Raw genomic sequence first — 15799 nt, 5'->3', positions numbered from 1 at the left:
AAAGGGAAGATTTGTGGTAAAGAATGCCTATGTGGTGACTTGATAGGTATTAGAGGATGATATAATCATTAAGTCTGTTTGTTTGATATGAATCACTCTTTATATTAAGAATGAGGATGATGAGGATGATTCAATCGATTTAAGTTTTAGAAAATAAATCTTAGGCTTCCGGAGTAAGAGGGAGTTTGTCAAGTGACTACTTTTGCAATGATTGCATCTCCAACTCCTTATAAGCACTGCCTGTACTCTTATGTCCTGCAGACTAGAATAGGATGATCAGTTCTCAAGAATCTCTGTCTGATGGCCAACATAACCTAGAGCATGAATCATTTCCTAATAATAAATCTCTTCTTTCGTAATTTTGTATTGTCTCCAAATTTTCTCTGTCTCCCCTTGTCTCTATCACTCTGTGTCTCTATATCTCTGAATCTAAATATGTATATAAATATGTATATACACACATACATTAAAACATACATGCACATAAACACACACACATATATATGTATATATATATGTATATACATATATATATGTACATGCACATATATGCCCACATCTAACTTATTTTTCTTTGGTAAGAGATGATTAATACAAATTGTAAGAAAAGTAGGACATTGTAAACTGAGACTCTGCTTTTATTTCCTAGCATCCCAGACCTAAATAATAATCCCACAGAAATTATATTAATGACAACACTATTTGGCCAATGGCTCAAGCATATTCCTAACTAGCTTTTACATATTAAATTAACCCATTTCTATTAATCTATGTATCACCACAAGGCTGTGAATTACTAGTAATGTTCTGGCATCATTCTTCTTTGGCAGCTACATGGCATTTCCTTGACTCTGCCTATTCTCTCTCTGCATCTCTGTTTGGATTTCCCTCCTGGCTTAACTCTGCGAAGTTATTGCCCAAAACAGCTTATTCATCAACCAATAAAAGAAGCATGTATACAGAAGGACGTACCACATCAATATAGAAATGGAATGGAAACCATAAGCTTTCACAACAAATAAGTAACTAAATAAAAAGGAAGGTGTAATAGATTTGAGGAATAAAATAGATGAGATTTATTGAAAACAACAGAATTTCAGAAATGCTTGTCTTTATCGTGAATTACTTAAGTGGATTAAATTATAATAAAGCTAGAAAATCCAAGGGTAAACAATAAATACAATTGAACTAGTGATTTTATATGGAAAAACTCTATATTAAAGGCACAAGGGCACAAAAGTGACGGAAAACTTATTTTATTCTATAGGTAAAGCACAGATTAAAACTGGCATAAATGCAGTGTCAACATCATTAGGCAATGCATTATTTATTAGTAGAATGTCAAATTAATGATAATAACATGAAAAATAGTTATTCAAATACATAAGTTCAAATACAGGAAGCAGATATTAATGATATTGAAAGAAGAAATTGAGTTCTACAACCACAGATAGAGTAACAAACAAAATCCTTCGAAAAAAGTCAATAAAACAGAAGGTATGAAATATATCATAATTCTACAACCTTAATCAGACCTAGACTCTGCTTCCCCAGACAATAGATATTCCACTACAGCTAAACATTCCCATAACATAAGAAGTATGTAAGAGGCTGGACATAGTAGCACAGGACTTTAATCCCAACACTTGGGAGGCAGAATCAGGTAGATTTATATGAATTTTACTTCAAAGCAAATGTGGTATAGATAAGAAGCTTCAGACTAGCCAATACTACATAGTAAAACCCAGTCCCCAAAATAAGTATATTCAGAAATTAATAATTTAACAAATTATAAAAGTTAGTGATTATAGGAGACAATTTTCTCAACCACAGTACAAATGAAGTAGAAAATAATTAGGAAAAATAAATATTTATATATGTAGAGAGAATACTACAATTTAGGGAAAGACTGATAAAAAGAGAAACTATAAAATACTTTGAGACAGAAAACCAAACGACACATCTCAAAATCTTTGGTAAATTGAGAAGGTGATAGTCATAAGGAATATGAAATGGAAGACTATAACATATGTGTGTGGAGGTTAGGCAAAGAATGATATCATGGAAACAACTCAATATTAAACCTTAAAGAAAATGTTGAAGGAAGAAATACATATTAAAACTCAATTAAAATTTATGAAACAGGGAAAATTGAGCACTACACTGCTGATTCTTAGGGAAACATCAGTCTAAATGGTGAAATTTTGTAGACTGACTATAGAAAAGGCAAAAAATAAAAATAATATAATAAAATGAAGATGAAATTACAGGCCTCACATATGAGATAGTAATTATAACACCTTTATGAATAAACAGCAACAAAAAATTCCTCATAATTGACAGAATAAACTGACTGTGAATTAAGGTACAATCTGAATACATCTATAACTAGAAGAGGAATTGACTAAAGAGTGATCCTTCCAAAAGAAAGTTACAGGAGCAAGTAGTTTCACTTGTGACTTCTTTCAAAGTTTAGTAAAATCATAAGACTATGACAGAGAAGGAGCTGGTGAAGAGTTGTTATTGTGTCCTATAATGGATCTAACACATTACTGCAAATAAGAGGCATACAACAACCACAATTCTAAAAGTCTAAAGTCAGTCTAAGAAGTGAGGGGTCTCTAAGAGCCATGTCCATCCCTCAGGCTTTAGGGAAAGTGCTTTCCCTGTCTACACCAGCCTCTGCTGACTGAGGCCATTCTGTGCTCACATTACACTAATGTTGTTACAATGTCATATCACCAACTGCCCTTCAATTAGAGCTAAAAAGTCCTAATTCCTATTGATAAGAACAAATGGGATTGCCTTTGGTACATACATGGAAAATCACAGTGGTTTATCATGTTTTGATTTATTTATTCTATGTGTTTTTGACATCTTGATCACATTCATTTCCCCATTCCTTTACATCCACCTCTACTCCTGGCTCCCCCTCCTAATGAAACAAATTTCAAGAGAAAAAAGGATAAATATAAAATTATTTTTTAAAAAATGGAAGGAATTAAAAAATACATAATGGAGACTACAGTGCAATGCCACAAGTCATTCCATATATCCTTTTTTCCATACATCTCTACGTGGAAGTGTTCATTGCAAAGAGTCATTAGGCTGGTCCAAGACTTTGGTCTCCTCTATACATTTGATGCCATTCTTAACATCCTTACCCTAATGTGTCAGTATTATCGACATGGTACTGAGAAAAAGAAAAAAAACATGAAGATAGGCTTAGAGGGAGGTGGATAGGATCTGAGAAAAGTTGAGGGAGGGAAAACAAAATGATCAAAATATATTGTATGAAATAATTAATTAAATAAAACAATATTGAACTTTTGAAATATTAATTAATAAAACATTTGTGGGTCATTATTGAGCTCATTATTGTGACATGTAATATTCATTGTTTATAATTTTACTTAGAATATAAGGAGGAACTCAGGGGAATTAATCCAGGTATTCTGTATTTCATAAGATAAAAATAAACCAATGACTATTTGGTTTCTAAAACCATTCTTCTGAATGCATTCACGACTTCCTTGTTCCTTAGGCTGTAGACCAGAGGGTTCAACATAGGGATGACCATAGTGTAAAAGACAGATGCAATTTTGTCATTATCCATAGAATGACTGGAGCTGGGCTGTAAATACATGAAGATAAGAGTCCCATAGAAAATAGTGACGGAAGAGAAGTGGGAGGCACAGGTGGATATAGCCTTGTGATATCCTCTACCTGAGTGCATCTTTAGGATGGTGATAAAAATGAATGTGTATGATATTATGATAACCACAAGAGCAAGGAAGATATTGAAGCTGGCTAAGTCGATAAGAATAAGCTCATTAACATGTCTATCAGAGCAAGAGAGAACCATGACTGCTGGAACATCACAGAAAAAGTGATGGACCACATTGGATCCACAGAAGGAGAGCCTAAATGTGTCTTCAGTGTAGATGGAACCATTCAGGAAGCCATAGACATAGCAACTCGTGACCAGCCATGCACACACAGTTGTAGTCATAATGGTGGCATAGTGTAGGGGCTTACACACTGCTGCATATCGATCATAGGCCATTGAGGCCAACAGGAAATTCTCCACAGTACCAAAGGATCCAAAAAAGAAAATCTGAGCAGCACAAGCTTTGTAGGAGATGACCTTTTCTCTTAAGAAAAACCCAGCCATGACTGTGGGAGTGACAGCCGAAGAGTAACAAAAGTCCACAAGGGACAGGTTACCTAGAAAAAAGTACATGGGGGTGTGGAGCCGAGAATCAAAGAAAATCAGCAGGATCATCCCCAGGTTCCCCACCAAGGTGGTGGTGTAAATGAGGAGGAAGGTGATGAAAAGGAGAAACTGCCCGCCTGGAGCATTGGTGAGCCCCATGAGGATGAACTGTGTCACTTCTGTGCTGTTCCCCATCAGTGCCATCTGACAGCCACTAGATGATCTGCAGCAGCAAGAAAAAAATAACATACTAATAAAGAAACAAAAATGGAAAGTATGAGAGAAGATATACTCTTGTTATAGAAATAATTAGTAATTCAAACTAATGAAATTGAAAATCAAATTTGGTACACTAATTATAAACAAGAGAATAAACTGTGAAATTTGAAGAATACTAATGATTTATCCATGTGTGTTTCAAAAATATTGTAACCTGTTGGTTGAAATGCAAACAACCTTATAACATTATCAAATTATTTTTGTTGATATTACCTACCTAGGAAATCAATCAGCCTAACCTCAAAAGAAGTTGATATTTCTACATCATTCACTTTTTTAGAATAAATATAGGCATGTGAGATATGTTTTTACTCTCTCATTTCATCAATATTAGGGGCTTTCTTATTGCACCATTGTGGATTATGAAGTATAAGAATTGAGAATTTGAATCATTTCTTGTAAAAATATTAATTGGATTTCTTCCTCAGACTAAAACAAATATTTAATGCAAACTAAAACATCCCTAAGTTTAATTGTCTAAACTGAGTTAAGATAGCACTGAATTTAAATCAATTTATTATTACCATATGTCTACATTGGTTTACATTGGAGTATGTTTTGATAAACTCAATGATAGATTTCATGATTACTTTTGTACTGTTTACTAGCAGATTCTCACTGAAAGTTAAATAAACCCTAAAACAAATATCATAAGGGTGAAATGTTCTTTCTTCCCATTATAAAAATTATCATCAGGAACTAACAAGCTCTGGGCTGTGTTTTAACCTCCTATGCAAATTCGCACTTTATTACTGTCTGTATATTTTACATATGTCTACACAATGGGAGAGACTGTTGACTGAAAGTACCAGATATTTTTTAAGAAATAGGAGAGTTTAAATCTTTAATGCAAATAGCATACTTCTATGAAGAGTAGATTGCTGGGGTAGTGGTGTGGGAGTGCTTTCCTCATGCAAAAGAATTTCTGAGTGAAAGCATAGCATACCATCACACTTAGTAGACATAGAGCCTAACTTCTAGAAGAAATGCATAAGAGACTTACTGTTTGACACCTCAGTGTGACTAGTCCTAAGATAATTCATCTGAACATTATATCTCCTTCTGCCAAAAGAAGTAAGTAAGCCTACTTAGAGGTATAACTGTGAGAATTAAATAAGATAATTAAGGGAAAACAAAACATGTCTGGGTGGCAAGTCTGGTGTTGCTACTATGTTGTATTTATACTGGAACAACAGTCTTTATAAAGGTTTTGTCAAAGTGGACACTAATATATACAGTTTCAGTTTGGTGGCAGTTTGCAACTTCTAATTTTTCTCCCTATCATAGGGTTACTAAGATTCCTGTGCTTTCCCATGATTCTCATTCTTTTTAACGCAAAGGACATGAATGTTGCTCCTGAAATGCCATGTAAACTATACATTCCCAAATATTCTTCTTTGAAATCATATTTTAGTTTGGGTAAAAGGATTCATTAATTATAAAATTCATTCATTCTCTGTGTTATTATTGTCATGCCATGGACAAATCATGAAAACCAATGGTTGAAAAGTCCAAACATGGGGATGCCTTAAGCTCACATGTCCATTATAATAGAAAGTTCCATGACTTTTTATATTTCGATCTACTCTTATATAATAGTATTTACATATTTTAACCATTCCCTTTGGTGGAGCTTGGAGATTGCTCAGTAGGTTAAAATTCAATCTTTGGAACAATATGCATCTGGAACTAGTTATTATGTAATTCCTCGCTGTATTTCTTTTAAACTATTAGCAACTTCAGTTCATGAACATGAGTCATGTTTATCAACCTTAACAAACATGATTAATTTTATGGAAGCTTCACAAAAAAGATATGGACTTTGCATATGTATATATGCCTATGTAAGGCAAGAAGAATTGCTGGTTTTACTTTTCCTTTAAGATTGATATGTTTCTGGTGATCTAAAGTAATATAGCAAGAACAAAGGAAAACTCATAAAGCAAGCTTAAAGATCACCTACAGTCTCTTCATATACAGATGTTTGAATCACATCTTCAATGTGTATAGATAAACAGCAGAGAAGAACATCAGATTCTGTGGGAAAGGCTACAATAAAGCTCACAGCATGTTAATTCACTGAGGACCATTGCATATTTTAAATGATTATCGCACTCACCTTTCCAAGGGTTTTTGCCTCCAATAAAAGATGAAGATGACTATGATAAGGTAAGCAACTAATCAATTAGAGCTCCTTGAAGTTGTTTTGTCTGTAGAATTTTTTAAACCTAAGCATGTTTCACAAAGTTCAGAAAGCCCCCTATGATGTAAGAGTTTGTATTTGTTTCCCAGGTGCACCTGAGGTTTTAAAAAAAAAACTGCAATTGTCTTTCTCTTTTTTATGGTTCTTTTACCATAAGTACCTGTTCCTGTGTGAGCCACATTTCTCAATAGCAACACTTAAGTAATACAGAATCTTACCTGTTTGTTAAAAAACAAAAACAAATACGTCAATGAAGAACTATTTGCCTGAATCCACAAAAACCATAGTGTAATATCACATAAATTCTGTTGAAGGGACTTTACCTGAGTTTGTAGACAGTAGGTTCCAGTTTCTCAAAGACAATGAAATAACATGGAGAATTTATTAATATTGACCAATTTTTGAATCAACCATGACTTTTTAAGTCTTCTGGAAGATTCACTAATGACTTGCTTATCTACAAAATAGAAGATTATAAGGCTTACATAACTGAGGTTATGTCTAAAAAGTAACAAATAGATTTCTCTCACAAAGAGATTGTAATATAAAAGTTTTATCAGTGGTATTTCCTTATGGTTTTTGAGTGTTTTTCTTGACTGTGGTTAAAAATTATTAGGAAATCCTCAAGTTAGAAGCCCTGAGGATACAAGCATGATTGCCATCCACATCAGGGAATAATAGCAAAGCATGACTTATACTGAGTTATATTTAAAACAATGTCATGTACAGTCTTCTGGGGAGATCTGTAGAGACTTGTTACAGTTGACAAGGTGTGGAAATTTCCTCTCTGAAATAGCAGTTCCTGATTCTATTTTCTCAGAAAGGAGCAATAAATTCAACTATGGGGATCAATAGTTAAATCAATGATTTTAATTGCTCTCAGGATTTTTAAATTTAAATATAATTGCATCATTCTCCCTTCATCTCTTCCCATGGGCCCTCCTATCCCCTTTTCAAATTTGTGACCTCTTTTTAATTAATAGGCTTTGTTACATTTGTAAATGCTTAAATATATAAGTACAACCTGCCAATCTGTTTAGTGTTACTTGTATGTACATCATTTAGGATGACTTCCTGGTATTAGATACCATAACATTTTCATTGTTTCTCTGGGAAGGTCACATCATGTACCCTGATCACAGTCCCTTCACAGTCCTTCCATGTGCTCTCCCCTTCGTTAACTCTCTACCCAAATGAAGTAGAAAATAAAAGTAAAAAGAAAAAAAGAAAATCAACTTTGTATTAACTATATCCTCACTGATACATGGTCAAATTCTTTCTTTAAAAAAAACTTTTTCTTTTCATTTCACATACAAATCCCAGGTCCCACTCCGTCCCCTCCTCCCATTCATTTCATCTTCTCCTCTCCACATCCCCATTCACTACCCAGAGAGGGTAAGGCACATTTCCTTGGGGAAGGCCCATGCCTTCCCAACTATATCTAGGCTGAGCAAGGTATTCATCCAAAAAGAATAGGTTCCCAAAAAAACAGTACAAGCAGTAGAGATAAATCCTGGTGCCACTACCAGTGGCCCCACAGTCTGTCCTAGTCATACAACAGTCACCCACATTCAGAGGGACTATTTTGGACCTATGCTGGTTCCTTCCCCATCCTAATGGATGTTGGTGAGCTCCTTTAACTCAGATAAAGTGTTTTAGTATGTGTCTGCATCATGGTCCTTACCTCTTTGTTCATATTCTTACTCCTCACTCTTCCACTGGACTTTGGGATCGCAGTCCAGTGCTCTGCCACAGGTCTTTGCCTGTTTCCACCAGTTGCTGGATGAAGGTTTCATGGTGACATTTAAGATATTCAACAATCTGACTGGGGTCATTCTTATGAATTCCTTGGAATTTCACTAGTGCCAGGTTTCTTGCTAGCCCCAGAATGGCTCCTTCAATCAAATTATCTCTTTCCTCACTCTCAGCTCTGTCCTTCATCCATTTTATCTATCCCGTTCCCTCAAGTTCTCCTTCCCCTTCCATCTCCCCTCCTCTTTCCCTTCCACCTTTCCTTCTTCCTTCAACCCCATGCTCCCAATTTTGTCAGACAATCTTGTCTTTTTGCCTTTTTTAGGGGGATCTATGTATGTTTTTCTTAGGACCTACTTTGTAACTTAGCTTCTCTAAGATCATGAACTTTAGGCTCAATATCATTTGCTTTACAGCGAGTATTTACTTATGAATGAGTATATACCATGTTCATCTTTCTGGGTCTGGGTTACCTCACTGAAGATGTTGTTTTTCTAGTTCTATCCATTTGCATGCAAATTTCAAGATGTGATTCTTTTTTGCCACTAAATAGTACTAAAGTATTCTGTTATCTATCCTATCTTGGTGAGTCCAAAGTTTTATACTTAAATCACTATATAATAATCTATATTATAAACCTAAAAATATCTTTTAGCCCTAAAAATATTTTCTTAAACAACTTAAGCTTTTATATTTTTCAACTTTTATAAACTTTATATCTTTTCAAAGAGTTTTTTTCTGAATTTAATAACAGGGAAAACTATAAAACTATAACTAATTTAGCCTTCACACCCATTAGAGAATGATAAAACATTGCTTAGTAAAGAGGAAGTACAGAACAACTTCTAAAACTATAGAATTGACAGAGACATCTGTCTGCCTAGACAGTCATACAAGATTCCTCTGCAACATTGGGTCATCTATCTTTGGCCTACAGACCTGTGTATCTGAAAGACTTTCTGTAAAGCAGAATTTTAAAGGAGTGGTCTAACTTGTTTAGTCAAATATGATCTTTATTAATTTTGAAGGAATCCATAGCTTTTCATTTCCCATGGAAACAAAAGCAAACCTCTTCTCCAACATAACATATTTTCTGACTTTCATCTGAAGCTAAGACATTCTTAAAATATAGAAACTAATTTAATTTAGCAGTTCATTTTACAATCCAATATCTCTCAACAGTTGTTTTTGTTCATTAGCATTTAAAACTGTAAAGTTAATAGAGCAGTATATAGGATCAAGTTGTCCTGTGTTATAATATTTACCAACATTATATGGCTTATTTTATATTACTTTACTCTCTCTTTAAAGAGCTCATATTATAATTTCTAAAATAATTTTATTGCTGTTTATACCCATTTCTTTTCTTTCTTCAACATCTAAGCACATTTTCAAGAATAATGTACCTACTCAGAAGGGATTTTGACTTGTACCTAGCTTTCTGCAGACCTGCAGCCATCTCAGATCACATGAACCAAATATTAAAAGGCCAAGCCATTGTCATGTGTTTGGTATTATTAATCACATGGTGCTGGCAGCTGACTCTCACTAATCTTAGTCAATCCAGCAGGCTACCCGACTGTTTCTGAGCTTTAGCAGCTGTTTACCTTTCCATGAGAGCCTAGTCTCATGCCCATGTATATTGACTTGGAGCTTCATTTATCCACTCCATCTCTAGAAGATTTATGAGCCAATGCTGTGGTGGCAGGTGTTTTACCTAGACTCCAATGAGTAGCATGCCAGCTGTCACATTAGTCACCAAATGTAGCATGTCTTTCTTTGGAACACCAACTCAAAAATAATGACATGGAAACATCTTAATAATTATGAAAGCTTGCCCTTAGCTTTGGTTTGTTCCTAACTAGCTCTTGTAACATGAGGGATTGCTTGTTGGGGTTTCTGTCCTGCCCAGTTCCCACATCTGGTAAGCCCCAAAGAAAATCACACAGAGGTCTAAATAAGTTATAAACTGATTAGCCCATTAGCTCAGGCTTCTTATTAACTCTTACAATTTATATTAAGCCATTATTCGTATCTATGTTAGCCACATGGATGGCTCGGTACCTTTTTCAGTGGGGTAGATCACATCTTCCTTCTTCCTTGTCTGGACAGGACTTGGGAGAGAGATTCCTTTTTCCCAGACTACTCCTGTTCTCCTAGCCCCACCTCTACTTCCTATCTGGTTGACCTGCTTATACTTCCTGCCTGGCTACTGGCCAATCAGCATTTATTTAAAACATAATTGACAGAATAAAATTGTCCCACACCATACTCTTATAACTTAATTAACCCATTTATATTAATCTACATTCTGCAATGAGGCTCTTTACCTTTTCTTCATACTGTACATCTGATTTGCTCTGTGTCTCACTTATGAATCCCTCATCTCTTTTTCCCAGAGTTCCTGTCTCTGCCCAGAAGTCCCACCTATCGTTTGCTTCCTAGCTATTGGTCATTCAGCTCTTTATTAATCAAATTAAAAGTTGTCTTAGCACATCATGGCTGTATATAAAAAATTATCCGACAACATTTGTCTAAATGAAATTGTCAAGTAACAGGGAAGACAGAACTCCAACTGAACATCTCTCCTAACTAAATAAAACTTCCTTTACCAGGAATGAGTTTTATTTAATTGAGTTGTTTACCAAAGGAGTCCCATTGGAACTCCCAAACAACCCAAGCAACTGTCAAAGCTATTGGTTGCTCTTCACAAAATGGTAGCGAGACCTTATTGCCAAAGACAACACTTAAATAATTCACTGAACTCAAAGAAGTAGAGGTGGTTTCTAGCTAGATCTTTTACTTCTGCACACTAGAATCCACAGTATTTGAAGGTACTATGAATAATATCAGAAGAGAAACATAAACACAAGCCCAGCTACAGACTAGTAGATCTATCAGAATGACCTGCTTGTGAAATATGATGCTGCAATACTATCACAAAAATTGTGGAACAAACAAATGTTCTGCATAGTTTTTGTGTGTCAATTTTACACAAGCTAGATAAATCAGAGAGAAAGGAGACTAATTTGAGGAAATGCCATCATGAGATCCATCTATAAGACATTTTCTCACTTAGTGATCAATGTGGGATGGCCCAGCTCATGGTGGGTCATGCAATTCCTAGACAGCAGTTGGGATATATAAGCCATGAAAAGCAAGCCAGTATGAAGCTCTGCTCCATGGCCTCTGCATCAGCTCTTGCTTTCAGAATCCTGCCCTGTTTGAGTTTCTGTCCTGACTTCCTTCAGTGAAGAACAATAATATTGAAGTGTAAGCAAATATACTCTTTCCTTCAACTTGTATTTTGGTCATGTTGTTTCATCACAGAAATAGAAACCCTAAGACTATAATTAATATCTGATTTGATTTAAGGCCCACTTAAAAGTAACCCATACACAACACTGCTTTCAGTGAAGAACCTGAGATTAGATAGGCCAGAGAGCTAGAGAAAACTAAAATTACAGTTCTGCTAAGAAACATGGCAATAAAATGATTGACTCCATATACATCCTGCTATACTAAGATCATGTCTTGCCTAGCAATTGTGGAGAATTTCTCCTGCAGCAGATGAGAACAAACACAGAGATCCACAGTCAGACACTATGCAGACAGTGAGTGACCTTAAAACACTCTTTCATAACCAGGATGTTTTCATCAAATCCCTGTCCTCAGGTTTAGAGAGTTCTGCAAAAATGGAAGTAGAAACAGTTTAAGAGACAGAGAAGGTAGAGAATATCGAGAAAACAAGCCTTCTACACAAAGGAGGTCTTAACACATGTGAACTCATAAAACAATAGCAGCCTGCACAGGGTCTGGAATGATCTGTATCAAAAGGATTCTTGGAGCTGAAATAATTATACACAAGCTTTCTTCCATAATGACAGAGCTATGTCCAATAAAAAACCACTTGCAAATAAAATATTAACCTTATCAAAGGAAGTCTCACCAGGGAAACAACCACTCTTAAGAGTTGGCTGTATGCCCAGTAGTAAATGGCCATTGCAAACTGAATTCATTGGATTCTTTGTTTCAAAATGTTGTGTTGGGACATTTTTTTTTAACCTTACAGGATCTTGGCATATATATTATGGTTACCAGTTTTGTGTTTTTATGGAATTTCTGTGTTTGAAAATACATGTGTTTGCATCTATATATGTTTCTTCTGCTTTATTTAACTATTTATATTCTGTTTGGTTTTTCAAATTCTGATTCATTCGTTTGCTTTTACTTGATCTTATTTTATTATTTTTATTTCTTAGAGATAGAAAGTATGTGGATCTGGATAGAAGAGTAGGTAGAAAGAAATTGAGAAGAGTTAAGGTGAAATCAGAATATGTTACATAGCAAAACCTATTTTCTAGAAGATTGTAGAAGCTGATCCCACCATTGATATCTTAAAAGATGATTGTGTATGTAACTTCACTGTATACTATTTAGCTCATCCTCCTAGTCTTTGCAGAACACAATGGCTCTTGGAATTTAACAATGAATTACTAAACGTACATGAGCAGTTAACTCAAATTAAATCTACTATGTGAGCTATGGTTTCATTATTCTAGCAGTTAACACACATTCTAGTACTTGGTTCACAGCTTTATTGATAGTAAATGATTTTGTTCATCCCTGCCAATGATAGGAAAAGAAGCTATTTTTTATTTATCCTGGAAATGCTTCCACGATGTCCTGTTTAACTGCAGCACCAACTTTTAAACATGAGTGATTATGTCTCAGGGAACTCAATAATTCTCCACACTCACGAAATTTTATACAGACCTGTTACACCATGACATTTGGTAACTGAACTTAGAGTGATGTAGATGTGAAAACTTCAGTAGACTTAGTAGCAAGGCATAGAGTGGCAGGTTGAATAAAGTAAGTTCCAAAAACTAAAAAGTTCTTCTATCTCAGTGATTATTTTAGAAATACAAAAGTATGGGACATGTTAATATAGCTCTTTAAAGATATTGATAAATTGTTGTATCAGGCCTTTCTTGCAAAACAAAAAGATTAATAACAAGTCTGTGTCCTTTGAAGGTTATGGAGGAAATATATTCTTTATTTAGATTTGTTCTGTGAAATCAATTATCAAATTATCTGAAATTTGTAATTTTGAGTAGAGACCAGAACAACAAATGGTTGTATAATAGAACCTGCACAGCACCATGTTAGATAACAGAAAAAATATAAATTCACCATGTTAGAGAACAGAAAATATACAATTTTCTGACTATATAATGTGCGTGTGTATGTGAATGTGTGTATTCCTGAACATATATATGCATTACAGATGTATGTATATTGATAAAACTAACTTCAGAAAAGAGAAAACAATATAGAAATTAAGTTAGGAATAAAGAACATTCAAATAAATATAATTCCAGGGATAGGAAATTTTAATGACAAATTTTCTCAACCTATAATAAATTTACATTATTCTTATGGCTGCTGAATAAAATGCAGAAAACATTGAAACATCCCAGAGGACATCGCTAAAAGTATATTTCAATGAGAATTAAGACTCCAGTCAGGTTGACAAAAAGATTAACTATTACAATATATATTTATAATAATTCTAAATATAAAGTTTTCTGATTCTTGAAAGAAAATGATATACAGGGGCATGATGAGAAGTCAGATCTTGAACTAGTATTACTAAATACAATTAAGCATGAGCATAACATCTGATAAAAATGGATTTTAATCATCTATACCACAAAACATATAATGTTATAATCATAATAATTATTTTTCCTTCAGAACCATTTTCATGAATGCACTCTTGACCTCCTTGTTCCTCAGGCTGTAGACCAGAGGGTTCAGCATGGGGATGACCATGGTGTAGAACACAGACACAATTTTGTCAGTGTCCATGGCATGTCTAGAGCTGGGCTGCAAATACATGAAGATGATAGTTCCATAGAAAATAGAGACTGCAGTGAAGTGCGAGGCACAGGTGGAAAGAGCCTTCTGATGCCCTGCTCCTGAGTGCATCTTTAAGATCGTTCTAAAAATTATAATATAGGATACTAATATTATTATGAGAGCAAAAAAGATATTGAAGCTGGCTAGAAAAATAAGAACCAGCTCATTTATATGTCTATCAGAGCAAGAGAGAGCCATGACTGCTGGCATATCACAGAAAAAATGATGAACCACATTAGACTTACAGAAGGAGAGACTGAATGTATCTCCAGTGTAAACTGAGACATTCAAGAATCCAAGAACATAGCAGCCCAAGATCAGATACACACACACACTTGTATTCATGGAGGAAGCATAGTGTAGGGGCTTACACACTGCTGCATAGCGATCATAGGCCATTGAAGCCAACAAGAAATTTTCCACAGTGGCAAAAGCTGCAAAAAAGAACATCTGAGCAGCACAATCATCATAAGACATGATCTTGTCTCCTATTAGGAGCCCAGACATGACTTTGGGAGTAACAGCTGAAGAGTAACCAAAATCAACCAGGGACAAGTTACCAAGGAAGTAGTACATGGGGGTATGAAGCCGAGAATCCAAGAAAATCAACAGGATCATCCCCAGGTTACCAATCAGGGTAATGGTGTATATGAGAAGGAAGGTGATAAAGAGGGGAAGCTGCAGGCCCGGGTCATTGGTCAGCCCCATGAGGATGAACTGTGTTACTTCTGTCCTGTTTTTCATCATCGTCATATCCCAGCCACTTGTTGTTCTCTGGCAATGAGAAAGAAAAGGAATATTAAAATAATGAACATGAAACTGAGAAATATAAACACAAGATATAGACATTAATTGTATTAATAATTTTTTTGGAAAGATTCTCTACCAAGTTCTTGACTTTGAATGCCAATGTAATGTGTTTGCTACATATATGGTCACATGCTATTATATCTAAAAGGTAATACATTTATAAGTGATATTCATCAGTGTGCAAAGAGTGAAACACTTTGGAGAACCTTCTCCTAAACAGGATGTTCCCATTAAACCTCTCCTCATAGAGCTGAAGAAACTATGTGGAAAATGTAGAAAGATTGAAAGACCCAGAAGAGATGGGTTGCTCTAAGGAAACAGTATCTTCCACACACAAAAAGACTGACATACATATGAACTCACAGAGACAGTGTCAGCATTCAAAAGTTACAGCCAGAGGGGCCCTAAAATGAAGATGGGACAGTAGATGCAGGCCTAAACTTCTAAACAAGACACAATCTGTAAATGGCACACACTGGAAAAGAAAAAGTTACTTTTCTCCAATGAAGTCTCAAGAGAAGGTACCATTTACAGGAGAAACTGGACTATACACAAAGAACATCAAGGTGTTTGTGAGATTTTTCTCAAATATTTGTTCTATTGCATTTTGATTG

At 34.9% G+C, this 15799-nt stretch overlaps 2 protein-coding genes across 2 annotated transcripts; both read right to left on the bottom strand.

The window, feature by feature from the left end:
* Positions 1-3487: 3487 nt before the first annotated feature.
* On the bottom strand, positions 3488-4420 carry LOC119820550 (olfactory receptor 5B3-like). The gene has a single exon (XM_038339011.1). It carries the CDS (start codon positions 4418-4420, stop codon positions 3488-3490), a length of 933 nt encoding a protein of 310 aa, XP_038194939.1.
* A 9775-nt stretch (positions 4421-14195) lies between these two features.
* On the bottom strand, positions 14196-15128 carry LOC119818046 (olfactory receptor 5B3-like). Its single transcript, XM_038335575.1, has one exon. It carries the CDS (start codon positions 15126-15128, stop codon positions 14196-14198), a length of 933 nt encoding a protein of 310 aa, XP_038191503.1.
* Positions 15129-15799: the final 671 nt, after the last annotated feature.

The sequence above is a fragment of the Arvicola amphibius genome, chromosome 1, assembly GCF_903992535.2.
Source record: "Arvicola amphibius chromosome 1, mArvAmp1.2, whole genome shotgun sequence".
NCBI classification, from domain to species: Eukaryota; Metazoa; Chordata; class Mammalia; order Rodentia; family Cricetidae; genus Arvicola; species Arvicola amphibius.
The sequence above is the reverse complement of the archived record's forward strand: the minus strand, read 5'-3'. Positions and strand labels throughout refer to the sequence as shown.

Excerpts from the sequence above, each read along its gene's own strand:
- LOC119820550 (XM_038339011.1), bottom strand. The coding sequence starts at position 4,420 with ATGGCACTGATGGGGAACAGCACAGAAGTGACACAGTTCATCCTCATG.
- LOC119818046 (XM_038335575.1), bottom strand. The coding sequence starts at position 15,128 with ATGACGATGATGAAAAACAGGACAGAAGTAACACAGTTCATCCTCATG.